This window comes from Pseudonaja textilis, chromosome 5 (genome assembly GCF_049901715.1).
Source record: "Pseudonaja textilis isolate UNSWEBS1 chromosome 5, rPseTex1.2, whole genome shotgun sequence".
NCBI lineage: Eukaryota > Metazoa > Chordata > Lepidosauria > Squamata > Elapidae > Pseudonaja > Pseudonaja textilis.
In genome coordinates, this window is record NC_141994.1 from 52,909,559 (window position 1) to 52,927,171 (window position 17,613).

Below are 17,613 nucleotides of genomic sequence, written 5' to 3' on the forward strand. Positions count from 1 at the left end.
ACTCGGCTGGAATAATACAACTTCCTTTGGCACAAAGGCCGGCTGGAACCTCCATCCTCGATTTGCCTCCCCTCCCCGCCTTCTTCGGGGGGTTGCCCTAAAGAGCCCGCCCAGATCGGAGGCCAGGCTCGGAAGGGGAGGTCCCCGGCTCCCACCGGCCCGTTAGAGTGATTTCTCTCCGCGCCACGCCCGGCTCTTTCCCAGCCTAGGCGCAGCGCCGGGAGGCCCCACCGGCTCGCCCGCCCCCGAGTCGCTGGCTGGGAGTCTCTGAGGCGTGGCGAGCTCTCCCAAGCGCCTCTCATGGCCAAATCAGCCACCGCCTCGCTGACAGCACGAACGGGGAGAGGCGGCTTTGCGCTGCTTTATGTCACCTCGGGAGTCTGACATCGCCGTCCCTGCTCCCGCCGCCGAATTGCCTCAAAGAACGAGCGCCGGGAAAATGGGGCTTTTGCGAGACCGCAACCCGGACGCGTTTAGGCATTGTCCCGCATCCCCTTTTTAAGGCGGCTGGGGGCCGGAGGAAAAGAAAGAAATAAATAAAAGAAAGGAAGGAAGGAAAGAGAGGAAGGAAGATAGATAGATAGATAGATAGATAGATAGATAGATAGATAGATAGATAGATAGATAGATAGATAGATAGATAGACAGACAGACAGACAGACAGGAAGGCAGGCAGGCAGGCAGGCAGGAAGGAAGGAAGGAAGGAAGGAAGAAAGAAAGAAAGAAAGAAAGAAAGAAAGAAAGAAAGAAAGAAAGAAAGAAAGACGGAGGAGGGGGATACGGCTTTTTTGCTTTCCCCTCCCCAACTGAAAAGCGTCTTCCGCCAAAGGACCGGGTGCAGCCGGGGAATCCCCTCCGGCCCGGCCGCTTTCACCGTCCCCAAATTCCCGTCTTAGTAATTGCTTTTTAAGTACCCCAGCGGGGAGTGAGAGGAGGGCGCTGTGGCCTCCGGTTTCTCGGCCTCTCTCCCCGCCCGGCCCGAAAATATGAGGGCAGCCCTTGCGGAACACGCCTGAAGGGAGGGACCCCCGAGGCTCCTCCCGCGCCGCTCCAAGTGCCTTCTAGGCGCACGCCCGCCGGAGCGGGAGATGGATAGGACTGAGCTGGATGGCAGCAGCAGCACAGAAGCTCCCCAGCAATGCTGCCGGGAGGCTGAGCGGGCTGTCGGTGAAGTGGCGGGAGCGGCTATGGAGGAGTCCGCAGCGGAGACTCCTTCTTCAGGGGACTCGGTTGCTTCGACCCCCAAGGCCGTCAGCCCTGTCAGCGCTCCCCAACAGGAACTGAAGCAGCAGCAGCAGCAGCAGCAGCAAGGGGTCAAGAGGCACCACCATAAGCACAACCTGAAACATCGCTACGAGTTGCAAGAAACACTGGGCAAGGGTACCTATGGCAAAGTCAAGAGGGCCATCGAGAGGTTCTCAGGCAGAGTGGTAAGGGCTGAAAGGACTGGTCCGGGAGGGGATGCTGGACTAAACTGCAGGGAGAGAGCTGGTGGCATTATCGAAGCATCTAAGCAGGGCACTTCTTGAGTAGACCCTTTATGCATGGCAGCCTTCTCTAAGGTGATGATGTTCAGGGGAAATTTTGGGACAACTATTTTGCTTTGTAGGCTGCTTCAACATCTTAAAAAAAAAGAACATGAACTCACATAATTCTCAGCCATTAACTACAACATCTGAGAGTCATGGGAGTTGTAATTCTAACATACCTGGGAGGGTACCAGCTCGGGAGAAGACTTATGTTGTAATATACCTAAATTTTCGAAGCTTGATGGTGGCTGCTTTTGCTTTTGCTTTTGCTTTCTTTATCTCGAACTGTAACCTTCTTTTAGCCTCTAGGGAGGTCTTTTTATGTTCTTGCCTCCTCCTCCTCTCTTTTTGAGATCCAAAAATCCACTGGAGGAGTCTTTATGAGTTCTCCAGAAGTGTTTCATCATGGAATTTTATTTTGAGCCTTTCTCTCCAGATGTCAACTGAGCCTTATTTATAGAAATCAGAGGTAGTTCCTTGAATAAAGAGAACTGAATCATTTGTAAATTGGCATTATTTGTCTCTAAGCTTCCAGCAATCAGACATTGCTCTGTTGTTCAAAGTGTGGACATAACATCCATTGAAATGCATAGCTAGTTTTCTAACGAGAAATGGCTTTGGACTTTATTAACCTCTAGAACAAACACATTGATGCAATTGCTCCTATCAAAGCGAAGTTTAGAGTCCACTTTATTTTGCAGACTAATGTTGTGGTGTACTGTAACTATCCTCGGACCAACTTAGTGGTCCTTGGTGCTTTTTGTCACCTGAATAGGTGCCTGAATATCATAAAAATTCAGGCACGTGTATCAAGTTTTCATGTAATAGGCTAAAAGTACGGCTATTTTCCTTTGATGCTGTCTGGCTACATCTGATGGTTCTGCATTTAAATTGGGTATGCGTGTGCTTTCTGCAAAATCATGCAATTGTTTGATCAAGTACTTTTCAGTAGATTTGGTACAGGCTCCACATTTTGTTTGTATTTTCAATTTTTCCTGTTGCTTGCTCAGTCAACAAGAGACTCAAGTAAACAACTAAGCAAACAACAGAGTAGTAAAAAGCACCTTAGCTACATGTGGTGTGATTGTGTATGCAAGAGCCTTCTCTATTAAAGAACATTTAAGCTTTTCCATGGTGTGATTTATGGCTAAAAACACTAAATCCTAGCACAGTGGTAAAAATAAAAAAATATCCCAGTGCATGAAAAGAATCGTTAAACACCTGGTTCAGATAAGTCTTAATGTTGTATTATGCTCTCTGTCATTTTACTAAATCATTAAGATAGTTAATCAAAAGCAGAAGTGAGTGCTCATGTTCTTTTTGGCTGCCTGTTTTTTCTTTGAAAAGGAACATTGCCTGCAGTGTATCATGTTACAGGGGTTTAAAATTAGCAAAAACATCTAGCTCCAAAAATGTCCAAGCTGAAGAGTATCATTTCCAGATTGTATTAGTCTGCTCTTTTCAATAACTTCATGTTTATTCATTTTATGACAACATGGATAGTTTTTAGGTTTGCTTTGCTAGAGCAATGCAACATTTGCAGTTAAAGAGACAAACAGAGGAAAATGGAGTGAAATCATCAAAATGCAGTAGAAGTGTTATTTATTATATATTTACTTGTTTATGGATTCTTGGGTTTTAATTCGAAATGTGTTTCATGCCACATGAAAATGTTTAGTTGTGTTAAAAATGGCAATGTACTTTACTGAAAAACAAACATCTCTGTCTGCTTATATGTGTAATATACCCTCTTCACACATAAGAATGTTATGAAAAGTATTTGGCCCAGAACTTAAACTGGGAATTCATGTAGCCTTCTCTTTCGTATCTGTGCTATCTTTCTTTTTCCTTAGTCATAACTTATGGAATCATTAAAGGGCTTTGATTGGAGCTAATGTGTACTGTAACCAGCAGAGGGGGTCCTTGGTATAATATGACCAGCATAATTCCCATCATGACCTCATGTAGAGAAAAAGCTTAGGACTGCATTAGAAATCTCAAGGTCATGTTCTCACCTATGTCATTTGTTTGCTGTCATATTAGTAGGTGAGGTAGCATTTTCCTACACAGTAGTATGTAAATATTTGGAAACATAGGGCAACGTCTAAAAATATCCTTGGTAGCTTACTCTCCCCAGGTTACCTAAACAAAAACATTTCCATTAAAATTTTATTACTTGTAATTTTGGTTTGAAGCATACAGCTGTGGACTTTAGAAAAACCAGACACCACTAATTAGAATGTCAGGTACTGGCTTTTCCTTTGGCTTCTGGGAGAAATCCTATGAAATTTGCAGGAAAATCTCTAAACATCCCCAAATGGGAGAAAAAATTCAAATTTGCATCAAAAAAGACTATGTACTAAAAATGATCATCTACATACACTCTTTTCTTTTGCTTTCCTACACACCTCTACAAGCTAGATATTGGCATCTAGGAATTTGATTGTTTTTTACTCTGGAAAATGCTTATAAAGTTTGACATTTGTTTTGAGAAATGTATAATACTTTCTCAGCCCTAGCTTATATGATGGCTGTTGAGCTGTGAATTGTATTATAGATACAATTAGATAGATTTGTATTATAGATACAAATAGATATATTTAGTTTGTTGTTAGCAGCAACTTGTTATTTACTCTTGTTTACTTAATAAAGTAGTGGAGATTAGGTTGCATGCTGAATGAAATGAAATGCAGGAATACAGCCTACTTATACTGAGGCAGCTTACCTGCCAAACATTCACTGGGATTCTGAAATTCAAGTATGATTTATATAAACATGTAATAGTAGTAATCTGTACAGTAGGTAGGCTGGCATTTAAGCATTGGTTGTGTGCTATGGATTACATAGAATTATATGCAAGGAAGAAACAGTCTTTGATATTGGTTATAGAATCAAATCTGGCCACCTAATTTCTCATTCTCTTTCATTTATTCTACCTAGTCATGCCAGATGTTGAAGTGCTTCTTTGCTCCTATCTTCCCAGTGAAGATAGCTAATTGTTTCTGAGTAAACCAGATTTACGATTAATTTTAAAATACATTGTGCCTTGCTGCAATTCTATCTGTTCTTAAACAGACAAATTCATTTTTCTGTGGGCACATTTTCAAGGCTGCTATACTGAAAAAGTGGTCATTATGTTAATTCACTCAGGTACAGCTCAACAGAATTTTATGCTTCATGCAAAATAAGAGGACGAAAATGGGGTATGTTTACCGCCTTCAGTTATTTGTAAAAATATTAAAGGTGGAATACAAATAAATAAATAAATAAATATACATTTATTCACTTTAAATTGCAATTCAGCTAGTCCTTGCATGGTGAGCACAATTGAGACCAGCAGCTTGGTCATTAAACAAAGCAGTTGCTAAACGAATTTGTGATTATGCTCATGATTTAGCTTTCCTCTATTTTACAGACCTGCAAAGGTTGTAAATGCAAGAATTGATTGCAAAATTATTTTTATCACCATTTTATCTATTCAAACAGTCTTTAAATAAGGCAGTCATTAAACAAAGTCTATCTCTACTAGCAATCTGTGGGTTAATTCTGGAAGAAATGTCTCCTAGAGATCATCAACAGAGTAGAATAGTTTGATTCCTTTACTCCTATAAAAACTCTAAGCAGTATCTACATCTACATCTACTCTATTCCTATCCCTCTCCCTCTATCCCACTACCTACCTACTTATCTACCACCTGTTTCCCGGAAAATAAGACCTATCCCAAAAATAAGCTCTAGCATGTTTTTAATGTGTGCGCCTAATATAAGCCCTACTCCCAGAATAAGCACTACTTAAGAGCCGTACACCTGCCCATTCCATCTGGTTGCTCACGATGCCATGGCTGTGAAGTGGATGAGTGGTGGAGCTGCCTCACATGCCCCACACTGACTTACCTCAGAGGCCCCGCAGCCAGGCCATCCATGCCCCATCATCTGCTTCATGGCAGCAGCACCAGAAGCTATGTACAGCAGGAGCCCACATGGCCGCTGTCCCACTTCTTTCCTCACTCGCGTCCATAACAGAGCAGGGAGCAAAGCAGTATGTTGATGCCACTTCTGTGAGCTGAGGCAGGTGTCGAGGCATGGATGGCCTGGCTCGGCACCCTGAAGTAAGCCAGTGTGGGGCAGCTCCACCCCCACCTCATGGTGGCATTACTGGCATGCTGCATGGCCTTCTGCCCTGCTGTGAGCAAGCAGAAGAAGGGGGCCTCCCATATATGTGGGGGGGAAAACAAGATACCCCCTGAAAATAAGCCCTAATGCTTATTTTGGGACCCTAAAAGAAAATAAGACCCGGTCTTATTTTCAAGGAACCACTAGTACACACACACACACACACACACACACACACACACACACACACACACACACACAATCAAAAGCTGAGCAGGTAGAATTGGAAGGGAGACTATTAGAAAATCTCGGAGCTTTGTACTTAAAAGTTTAAAAAGCATCTCATAAGAGGGCCTTGGCAAATCACTCCTGCACTGTTGCCAGGAAACTACATGGACATATCTATAAAGTTACCTGGAGTTGAACTCAACTTGAAGTATACTTTATTATTTAAATCCCTGAATAAGTATAAAGAGTATTCAAGGAAGAAAATGCCCAAACTAACTCTGTCTTCTCTCTCCCTCCCCCAACCTCTCTCCCTCTCACACACACACTTGAAAATTGTTCAGTTATTGTGGTGGCAATGGTTTCTCTTGCTTTTCTCCCATTTTCTAAGAATTCTGTACAACAGATTGTCAGTATAATATTTATTTTTTTCCTGATACTACTTAGTATTGCATTTTACTTTCTATTCCATATGAAAACTATTTTCCTTATACAACATTTTTGTTCCTTTATTCTCACTTCCATCCATTACCCTGAGAATTTATTTGTAATAAATAATGGTGTGTTTATAGAGGCACGTTTGTAATATCTTTTCAATTAAGGAAAAAATTCTAACTCTATTTGTGGACTGTAGTCAAAAGAATTCATATTATATCAGTTTTACTTACAAATCAAAAGGGTAATGAACAAGTCTATTAAATCAGGGTCTCCAACTTTGGTAACTTCAAGCCTGGGGACTTCAATTCCAGGAGTTGAAGGTCACAAGTATTAAAGTTGCCAAGGTTGGAGAACCTGATATTAAGTTGTTAAATTGCTCATCAATATTTCATGACTATGTCTTAAATTCTACAAGAATACATTCTTGACTCGCTTGCAAGTATTACTAAGACACAGACACCAGGCAATGGCTAGTGAGCTATATGCAGCAAAACTAGGTTTTTAAAGGAAAATATCAATTGTATAGCAATTGCAGCACATCTACATAAACAGTTATAAAAGCTTTAGTTCTTGCAGGTTAATCATAAGTGAAAAAGCTACATAGATTGAGGATAATTTCTAAAGGAAATCTAGCAGCCATAATACAGCATTATAATCAAGTATCATGCAAGGGTTAATAAAAAGATAACCACTCCATTATTTTGTTTAAAGGAAACAATAGTTCTATTTATTTTTAAATCAAAGTCAGTCTAGTTAAGTTTTGGCTTGTCATATGGGAAGAGATATGGTGGATATGGTCCACCCAGAGTGAAAAAGATTCCTAGGAATGCTGAGAAACACATTTCTCAAATAACTCTTTGCGGCCAATGTGTGACTGATTTCTTGCTTCAGTGACAGGAACTTCTTTCATCTTGGAGCTTTCATTTTTTCAATGGAATTTTTAAAAGCTATTTTTAAATATTGGGAATCAATTAAAAAGGCTGTGATAATATAGGCACAAATGTTTGAGGTAACTTTACTTGAAGGGGTATCTCTTTAAGATTGTCATATTAGAGTGTTTTTGGACATTACAATTATTGACAGCTTCACTTGACATCTTAAGACAGCATCCTTCAAGTTATTTCTATCATCTATGAAAAATTGATTTTTGCCTCCAATTTAGCTGAAGTAAATGAATACACAGTAGAATCTATGTGCCAAGTAGCTATTAAATAAAAAGCGCTATTGCATTCTCATAAATGGTCACTAACAATTTCAAGACCACATTTGAGAAGATCACAATCAAATTGATAAATAATGTACTTTGCAAGTGGGTTTCTTAATATAATCATGTTTAACATTAGGAAATTATCTAAAATGAAGGAAATTTTATCTGAATAAAATTACATGTTGTTATATTCACTTGGGATGAGTCACTTCAGGGGAGATAGGCAACCATATAAATTTAATAAATAAGTAATATTTCTGGAATAAAGCTATTCGGAACAAGCAGTTCTTGCATGAGAACATTTATTCTTCACAAAACTTGAGTCACACATTCTTTAATTGGCAAACATCCTATGTAACAAATGCTGTTCCTTTTTAACAGATGCTTTCTGAGTTCATTTAGTAAAATTAAAAATGCATAGTTTTCTTGCCGAATATTTTTATAGGAAGAACAGAGAGAATTATAGGAAGAATAAATATGCAGTATTTGATGACTAGTTCATTAAAGCCACAAGTGTGCTGAGGCTTTCATTTGTGTTTTCCTGCTATTGTTTCTTGGACTCAGCCTGTGCAGTCAGGCATAGGATTCTCATTTGTCTTGCCCACATGAAAGTTCTCAGCATCTGTAAGCTATAGTTTGTAGAAGTACAGTTTCAAAAAGCACATATGTATCACCACATCTACACAGACAACACTGTACATTTGAATAAATTAGGAGATTTCAGATGCAGAACATTAGGGGATGGGTGAGATACTGCATGGGAGTTGAATGGTTGCCCATGCTGATCAAATATCTTGGTTTATATCAGAAATTCCAGATGTTTAATGCATGCAGAATCCCCTCAGTAATGTTCATTTTAAATGAGAAGGAATGCCTGTGTTCACTAGTTAAATGTAAAGTTATTTGATATCCAAACTGTAGCAATAAAATATATAAAAAGAAACCACATGTATACAAATGAGTCATGTCTACTTTACATTCAGCTATCTTAGATAATAGTTATATTTTGACTCGCTTTAGGATGAAACAAACATCTATGTTTGATTAAAATGAGAGATCTTAAAAAGTAAACTGGTCTAATATGGTACAACTAGTGCACATATGCTGAATCAGATCTTATATATTTAGGGATATGAATAAAAATGGTTTGTGAGAAACTATTGATTCACAATAATAATGGCTATGGAATAAAACTTCCAGGATTAGAATGATATGGGACCTGGTTATTGTCAAACAATATCTGCATATTTATTACATTGATATACTACTTTTACTTTGTATAACTCAAAGTTGTAGCTGAGCTACCAGAACTAATCCAACACTAAGGTGGAATCTACACTAAGTAACGCTAGACATTGAGTTAAACTATATGGTGATTTATTTAGTTTGGCTCAGTAGGGTTAAGCATACTGTGGGAACCAAATTAATTTTTAAAGTTGATCATGGCTTAGTAAAGCTTGTTGTTTTTCAATAGTATTTAATCATTTTATGCATTTTAAAGGTTTCTCAGGTTTTAGATTGTTTGTACATATTCCCCAGTCATGATCTCCCCTTATAAAATAGAGACATGTTAAATCTGAATAGAACACAGCCTGATTCCAGAGGTGCAGCCCCCTTTCTTAGTTTATCAAGATTGGAATCTTAATTTGTGTTGTGTGAACCACTGGGAAGTAAGCTTTTGAATTCATTTGAAGGTACAGTAAGGTTTTGAGGGCCTCTATGTGAGGACATCCACACATGAAGATATGTGCCACTTCATTATGGCACCAATCTTGAGTGAAAATGTACATAGACAGAAGCTATGTACAGATATGTACAGAAGATATGAGCAGGTCCCAAAATGGCCAAAGAGTGTGGATATAATCATTGACATTTGGAGTAGCAAATGGGCTTGGAGACTTCCCTTTGGCTTCTGTTTTTATTTCTTTTTCTGTTTATTAAGAGATAAAAATACCCTAGTGAGAGTAGGGGTTGTGAAAGTTTCTTTAACTTGCTTCTATCAATAACAGTATACCAATTGTCTGGCCTGGACAATCAATTTTTTCCTCACTGCATCTAAAGTCCATTGAATTATAGTTTATAAAATCAAGATTTTACCGTATGGAGATCTTGTGAAGTCTCTATTGAAAATTCAGAAGGATCTATCAGTTGCCCGCTATTCACAATTTAAGATGTTGATATTGACCTTTCAAACTATAAATATCTTAAGATCTGACTACCTGAAACATTTGTCTTTGGCTATAAAACTGGCTGGTTAGTTAAGTGAGCAGAAGAGCCCCTTTGAAGATGCCCCCAGTGCCAGAATCTGGGCTATTTGGTACACAGGAGAATATCCACACAAAACTCAATTGCAGGAAATACGACTTCAGCAACAGAGTGGTCAATGCCTGGAATACTCTACCTGGTTCTGTGGTTTCTTCCCCAAACCCCAAACACTTTAACCTCAGACTGTCTATTGTTGACCTTTCCCCATTCCTAAGAGGTCTGAAAGGGGTATACATAAAGCGTACCAAGCGTGCCTACTGTCCCTGTCTTAATGTTCCCTTTTATTGGTATCTATTTCATGTATTAATAATCATGTTTATACTTATAAATATTATCAAATGCATGCTTGACAAAAATAAATAAATAAATAAATGATTAAAATCTGCTCCAAGCTACATTTATATAAGTAGAATGATGGGGTATGCATTGAATAGCACCCATTACAGCTTCCTATAAGGTGATATTTATGATTATAAGATGGCCACAACTTCATTAATTTGCAAGCATGGGCAAGGTTAATTTTAACAAAGGCAAAAAACACATTCTTTTTTATTATTCTTTTGCATCCAGTCTTACTACCATCTGGCCTACCCTGGTGAAAATAGGTATGCCTTTACTAAGATCATGCTATCCCAAGGAAGATAAAATTAATATCCTTAGCCAATCTAGAGGAAGTTGCTGTTTAGATGTATAAAATGATTTAAAATTACCCAAGTACCCAATAAACTAAAAATTTATTCAGAGTTTTGCAGCGTTAATTCAGCTACCAGAAAAATAAACACAGATGGCTGATGCTTCATTTAACATCTTTATAAACATAATAAGTAGATTTTACAAACCAGTTGTAGATTTCTCCAACATGAAGCAAACTTAGACAGAAACATGTTGCAAGTAACTCTCAGCAGAACAGAACAGAGAACTTCCAGTTTCAGCTTTAGTTCAGCAGGCAAGCAGAGGAGAGAAGCAGTTTCATTTCAATAGACAGACTCAGAGCTCAACATGGCTTCAGAGCTTAATACAGAGCCACACCTAAGCTACTTCTAGTTTCAGTTTCCAAAACAGTCCTCATTGGCTGACTTAGTTGCTATGCCTATTCATTGGCTGACCTTGTTACCATGCTCTATTCCAGTTCATGAATATGCTCTGACAAAATTGTAAGAGTTTTGGTTTATGATGCTCAGGTTCTCAGCTACTACAAAATAATCCTTTGGAAAATTTCCTGATCCCAAATTGCTTTGTCTCTCTCTGACTCCAAATTCCATCTAGTATTTTCCAATACTATGTTGATTGGTAGAAGCACTTGAGTGTATTTCATAGTATTTGTGCATAAATGTGCAATCACTCTTTTCAAATATTATTTTAAAATCTTACTGTACAGCGTTTTGAAAGTATGGTAGAAAAATGATAATTGATTTGTAGTAAAAATCATATTATTTTAAACATTTTTAATGTTCATATAGATTAATTTTTTTAACTTAAGTTTCTCCAGTGGGAATTTCAACTTAGATATATTGTAGATTGAATGCTATATCTTTCTTGGCAACTAAATATTTACAGAAATCTGGAAACATGCAAATGATGATCATTAGCATAGTTTAAATGCCCATAATCAGGTCATAATTACACTGTCAGTATAACTGTCAACCTGAACAAGGTAATCCCTCCCTTTAATTAAGAATGCTCAGTTCTAGTCTTGCAGGATCAAGCCCAGAAAATAATTTTAGAGCACTGCTTGAAATTGAACATGTGATGATGATCTGGTATTTAAAAAAATAATCTTGTCTTCATGTCACTGACCTTTATAATGGAATGCATAAATACAGTTAGTTCAGATTGGTTTTCATTACCATTTCATTATCTCTCTTTCAATCACTTTCTTTTTTGCCCACTGTCAATTTAATCAAAAGTTTTAGTATAATTCTAGGTATATTTATTTGTTTGATTTTAACTGTAATATATTGTTAGAAGGTTTTTCATATCTTTATGAGAAGAGGGCATGGATTTCAAAAAGTGAACACTGCATTGTGACAGAAATTCCTTATTGTAAATGCACCATTTACACAATATAAGAATGTAAGGACTAGTGCTTGTGTTGTGACATCAAAAGGAATGTTTTAGCATTTTAGTAAAATATTAGCTTGCTATGGTCAGTGCTGGCAGAGACTTGTGTTATCTCACATAAAGCTAATGGACCACTTCTGCCTAGGGCTGTTCTGGTTGGACAGCCTCTTGGAACGAAAAACCAGCTTCTGAGTCAGGGCTATGTTCATCTGGACTCTAGTTATCATTTGTTGGTTTGTTGTTGCAATATTTATATACCACTTACATCACTAGACAGTTTACAGTCCACAAACATAAATCAACGTTTTCTTCTCTGGGGTTTAAGTTAGTTTTGGTGTTGGGTCCCTTAACATTATCATAAAATAGGCTTGATGTGATTGTTATTAGTTACTTTTACCTATTGTAAATCTCTTCTTGTAGAGCTGTCCACTTTGTGGATTTTCTTGACTGTATGGAGATTCTGTGCAACTAGGAATCAAGTTGCCAAATCTTAAGATTTATTTATATTTATTCAGGTGGAAACTAATTTTGTATATGTCAGCCATCTTGAAATCTTTATTTTATTGCTAATTTTGAGAGTCTTCTATGCATTGAACAGGCATTCATCCTAATCAGACTTTTTAAAGATAAATAAAATATCTTCAAGATTTTTCAAATAAAATCTGAAAAATTGAATGTATTGCTGTGTCCAAAAAGAAAAACGTTCAGCCAAGATATTCTGTTATGCAGATTTTCCTACTTCAGTGAAATGAATCAAAATACATCTAGGATTAGAATGAATGTGAGGCTACTGCAGACAAAGGAACATGAGATGAATTCAGACCATATCAGTTCATATGTAAACTTATTGGAACAGATAGCTGGGATTAAAAAAAATAGTAAAGGTTTTCCCTATCCAGTCAGATCTGACTCTAGGGAGGCAGTGCTCATCTCCATTGCCTAGCTGAGGGAGCCAGTATTGTCTGAAGACCTTTCCCTGGTCATGTGGCCTGCATGACTATAGGCCGAGGCACGCTGGAATGCTGTTACCTTCCCACCAAAGTGGTACCTATTTATCTACTTGGATTTGCATGCTTTCGAACTACTAGGTTGGCAGGAGCTGGGGCTGGGAGGCGAGCTCACCCTGTCATGCACTATTTGAATCTTCAACCGCCAACATACCCTTTGTCAATTGGGATACTCTGAGCATAAATTAAATCAGTCACTATATAGTACAATTTGTCTTCTTCTAGCCTCTGATAATAAGAAAAGGAAGCATTGCCACATATACTATGAAATTCCTAAGATTCTTGGAATTATCAGGAAAAGAAAACAGTAAATTACATGGCTGTTCGTATCTCTTGTGTCTTCAGAATTGGGTCTTTTGCTTCAGTGGAAAGTATAACAGAGAAAGTATATTAAGGATGTATTTAAAACAGTGTGTGTTATTGTCTGTTGAGCTAAGTTTGTTCTTTATGAACTGGATGATCATAAAAGCAGCATAAATCATGTAAAGAATTCTCATTTGCTGTTTCTGCTTTTTGCAGATGGAGCTTATAGAGTAGAAATGCAGTCTGCTCCAGGATATTTTAGCTGAACTGTGTGAGTCCATTAAATAAATGTAATGGGTTTTGGAAAGACTTTACTATGCATTTGAAACCAGATGTTTTACACAGAGAACATCTGGGAAGTATGGGTGTTCGTGTGTATATACAGCACATTGGAAAATAGCTTTACAGGCCCAGCTGGGTGGCTGCTTGGGATGTGGTTGTAGAATATAACAATCCAGTTGTTGTAAGAAATAATTTATTTGAAGTGTTGCCATCAAATGAATGTTTGGCTGGTAGGAGCCAGCATCTTTGTTTCTGTTTTGTGCAAATTCTTCTCATTATCATTCCAGCAAAACTTGCTATGACATTTTATATCCTGTTATATAAGCTAATTCAATCATGAGCATGCTTTTAAGTTGGTATGAACATTATAGAGCACACTGCAGAACAAAGTCAGTAGTTAAACAAGGGGTTGGTAAGATTAGGCTATCAAATACAGTCACAGGATTTATGAAGAATTGTACAAATTCACTATGTTCACTATTGGAAGGTATCATTATTATTTATAGCTTCATTCCTGTGCGCTTGTTAGAGCAATATAAAAGCCATTGCATGGGAATATATGCTTCATCAGAGTCTAATGAAAGATTATACTATAGTATGTTTTTATATCATATTTTCATGTCATGTTTTCAAAGCAGTTTTTCATTTTAACAATTATTGAGTACAAACTTGATATTTGTAAAAGAAGGGAGTTTAATTCTTGGTGGGATCCTTTTTGTCATTTTGTATAAAATTGTTTTTTCCACTTCACTTGATTTGCCAAGTACAGGAAATATTTTTCTAGTTTCTGATGTAGTAGCATAATCATTTCATTTGGGATAACTTAAATAGAAAGTTTAAAGTCAGAAAGGCTGGCTTAAATTGGCTGATTCATGGTATCTGTATAGGTAGTCCTCAACTTACACATTTGGGACAAGAACATCCATCACTAAATGATGCAGTCATTAAGTGAATAGCACCCAATTTTCGACTTTTTGCTGGGGTTAAGTGAATTGCATGTTGAGTCAGACTATCCTTGTTGTCTTTGCTTGTCAAAGAACCCTGGAAGATCACAAATGGTGACCATGTGACTCCAGGATGCTGCAACTATTGTAAATATATGCCAATTGCCCGAATTTTATCTTGTGACTGTAGGAATGCTGCAACTTTCTAAGTGGAATGACTGGTTTTGTCACTTTTTTTCAGCATTGTAACTTCAGGTCAGACAGATGGTGTAAATTGAGTGCTACCTGTATAAGTTTTAAAAATAGTTCTCTCATGAAAATGGTATGATTTATATATAGTATTTGCTGAAATTAAATTCTAGCTAAAATAACCAGAATGAGATATTGTTCTATGTACTGGATGTGGTGGTATATCATGTTTATGATAAAGACAAAGACATTGATTTAATTAAAATACCTTTTTTAAGGACGTGAAATAGGCAAAATTTCTTTCCCTATCCCTGCGATGGTGAACCTATGGTACGCATGCCAGGATTGGCACACAGAGCCATTTCTGCTGGCATGAGAGCAGTCGCTCCAGATCAGATGCAGCTGCGCATGTGTGCGTGCCTCCTGCCAGCCACCTGATTGTCGTGTATCTACGCAATGCATGCGTGGGGGCAGGGGGGGTGCGCATGCGGAGAGTGCACAGTGCACATGGGTTGTGTGAACATGCACAGAGGTGTGTGGGTGTGCAGGGGATCATGCACACATGCACAGAGGCATGTGGCACACAAGGTATCACTGCGCATGTGCAGGGGGTGGGAAGTCATGCACACAGTGCATTATGGGTGTAGGTGAGGATGAAAGGGTTAGCCATCATTGCACTATCTTGACGGCTTATACTCTGAACAATGTATGAAGCTGAGAGTGCTAATACTGCCTTTTGGTTTTATGAAAACAAATACATACATACATACATACATACATACATACATACAAACATACAATGAGGATATCACAGCACAAGACCAAAGGATACCACAGCAATAAATCTCACAAGGTCATCACACAGCCCATTACCCAAGCTGTTACTACACAGGAGGCTAATGGAAAAGAGATCAAAACACAAACAACCCAGGAGATTACAATGCAGGACCCAGTATAACACAACAAAAGAATTCTCAAGCTCATCACACAACCCATTACCCAAGCCGTTAAAACACTAATGGAAAAGGCTAATGAAAAAAAAAGGCTAATGGAAAAAGATCACTACAAAACAAACGCAAATCCAGGAGATTACAGCACAAGATCCAGGATATCTCCACAACAAAACTCACCAGGCCATCACTGCAGCCCATTATACCAACATCAACTCCATCAACCAATCAAGAGGCAGCAGTGCAGCCAACCAGCCCAGCACACCAGCCCCCACCACCAGTATTTATAGAGAGACAGCTCAATCACATGCCTGCTTGCACTGGCACGAAGCTGAAAGCACCAGCTCTGAGGATGGCGAGTGGGACCTCGCCCGAAGCGTTGCCAAGATACTCTTAATCTTACATGGGAAAAGACCGAACACACCTAGACCTATAGTTCAAAAAATAAGGTCTTTTCTAGAATCTAAGCAGTAAGTATTTTTCTTTCAGTGCTTACCAATATTCACAAGATTTATATGGATTGTCACAGGTAACAGCAACCAAAATGCAGAGCTATTAGATAGCAATTCATATTTGATTCCAGGTCTCAGTGGAATGTAGTTGTAGAAAACTGACATAGTAGTACTAGGAAATAAAAGCTGGAAATATTGACCAATCTTGTTTATTTAATTTAGATTTATGTTGTGTTTGCTTCTTCCCCAAAACTCAGAGGAATAGCACTGTATTTTTATCCTCAAGAAAAAGTGGGATAGTTTGAGCTGAGGAAAGTTGTCTAGTCCAAAGTCACACCATGCTTTTCCATAGTTAACGTAGACCTTAACTTGCTTCCCAAGTGGTAATCCAACATTTTAACTGCTACATCACAATAACCAATATAAATGAAACAAATAGGAAATTAAAGAACAGTTAACTGTTTCAAAGACTTAAAGTATTTCAAAAATGTTTTAAAGTGACTTCATAGATCAAAAATATGTTTGCCCAACATCTAAAAGGTAAAAAAGTTCAAATCAGACATAATCCCGACAAAGGGATTCCATGACTCTTATGATAATCATTGCCCAAATAGTATCAGCTTTTCTCCCGCTCCTCCAGGATGTCTGTAAATTTGATTAATAAAAATGTAGACTAGAAATGAATTGCAGGAACTCTATTAGTAAATAATTTCCCTCACAGGTAAAATAGAGAACCATCTACTATTGCAAAGTTATATTCTAATGTATCCTTGTTGTATGTTATTTCACTATAAACAAAACATCATGCCTGAATTGTTTTTAATGCTTGATCAATCCAACTTGGTTCCTTTCTCAGTGAGAACAGCTAAATTAATCAAGAGTTATGTACAGAGCAGTAGGGGAAAATAGTGTTCTGTCCAAAATTGGGACTTCTGGTGCTGCTAGCAAACTAATACTTCAAATTAGAATTTGAAGTTGGCCTTTGAATTCAAGCTCTTTTGAAGAGCAAGAGCCAAGATCCAGATTTGGTTTATATCTCTTACCATCTTTATCTTGCTTGATTCTTGGTTTGTTTATTTATCTTTGTTGCATGCCTCTTATCATGGCACACACATGATCTGGTTTCTAAAAGCACGCTCATGTTTTTTTTCCCCCTTCTGTGTTCTTATGATGCCTCCCTTGTCTGATGTCCAGCCCTTATCTGAAGCAGCTTAAAGTCATCCTTTGCTATCCCACTTCAGCAGCCAGTATTTGTTCCTCTTCCCCTGGCACCTTTTTTTTTTTGCTGGCCCAGGACTACTTTAATTCAGCCATCTGGAAGAGCTTATTTTGAATTTTTCTCTGTTCATTATTCTTAAAAAGTTGTGTTAAAGACCTTGTAATATGTTGAATATTCCTTTTTCAAACAAGTGGACTTAGAGCACTTGGAAGTTGATGATGAAAAACCAAGGTTAATAAACGAAATCTATTCAAATCAGGTTGAGAAATATCATGAATGAGCCACTGCATCTTCAGGATTGAGTTTCTGAAGAAGACTAGGAATAAACACTCAACTGGAAAGTAAAGTTTTATCTAGCATGTAGAATATGCCTCTCCTTGTGTAAAAAGCAACAGAAAGAATTCATGCTATGTAAAAAAAGCATTCCTT

At 38.0% G+C, this 17,613-nt stretch overlaps 1 protein-coding gene across 1 annotated transcript in view; it reads left to right on the top strand.

The window, feature by feature from the left end:
* The first annotated feature begins 225 nt into the window (after nt 1–225).
* NUAK1 (NUAK family kinase 1) overlaps nt 226–17,613 on the top strand; it is a 62,262-nt gene continuing 44,874 nt past the window's right edge. The window contains 1 exon segment of the mRNA XM_087935608.1: nt 226–1,505. Coding sequence (XP_087791734.1) covers nt 1,089–1,505 — 417 coding nt within the window. The 5' untranslated portion in view covers nt 226–1,088.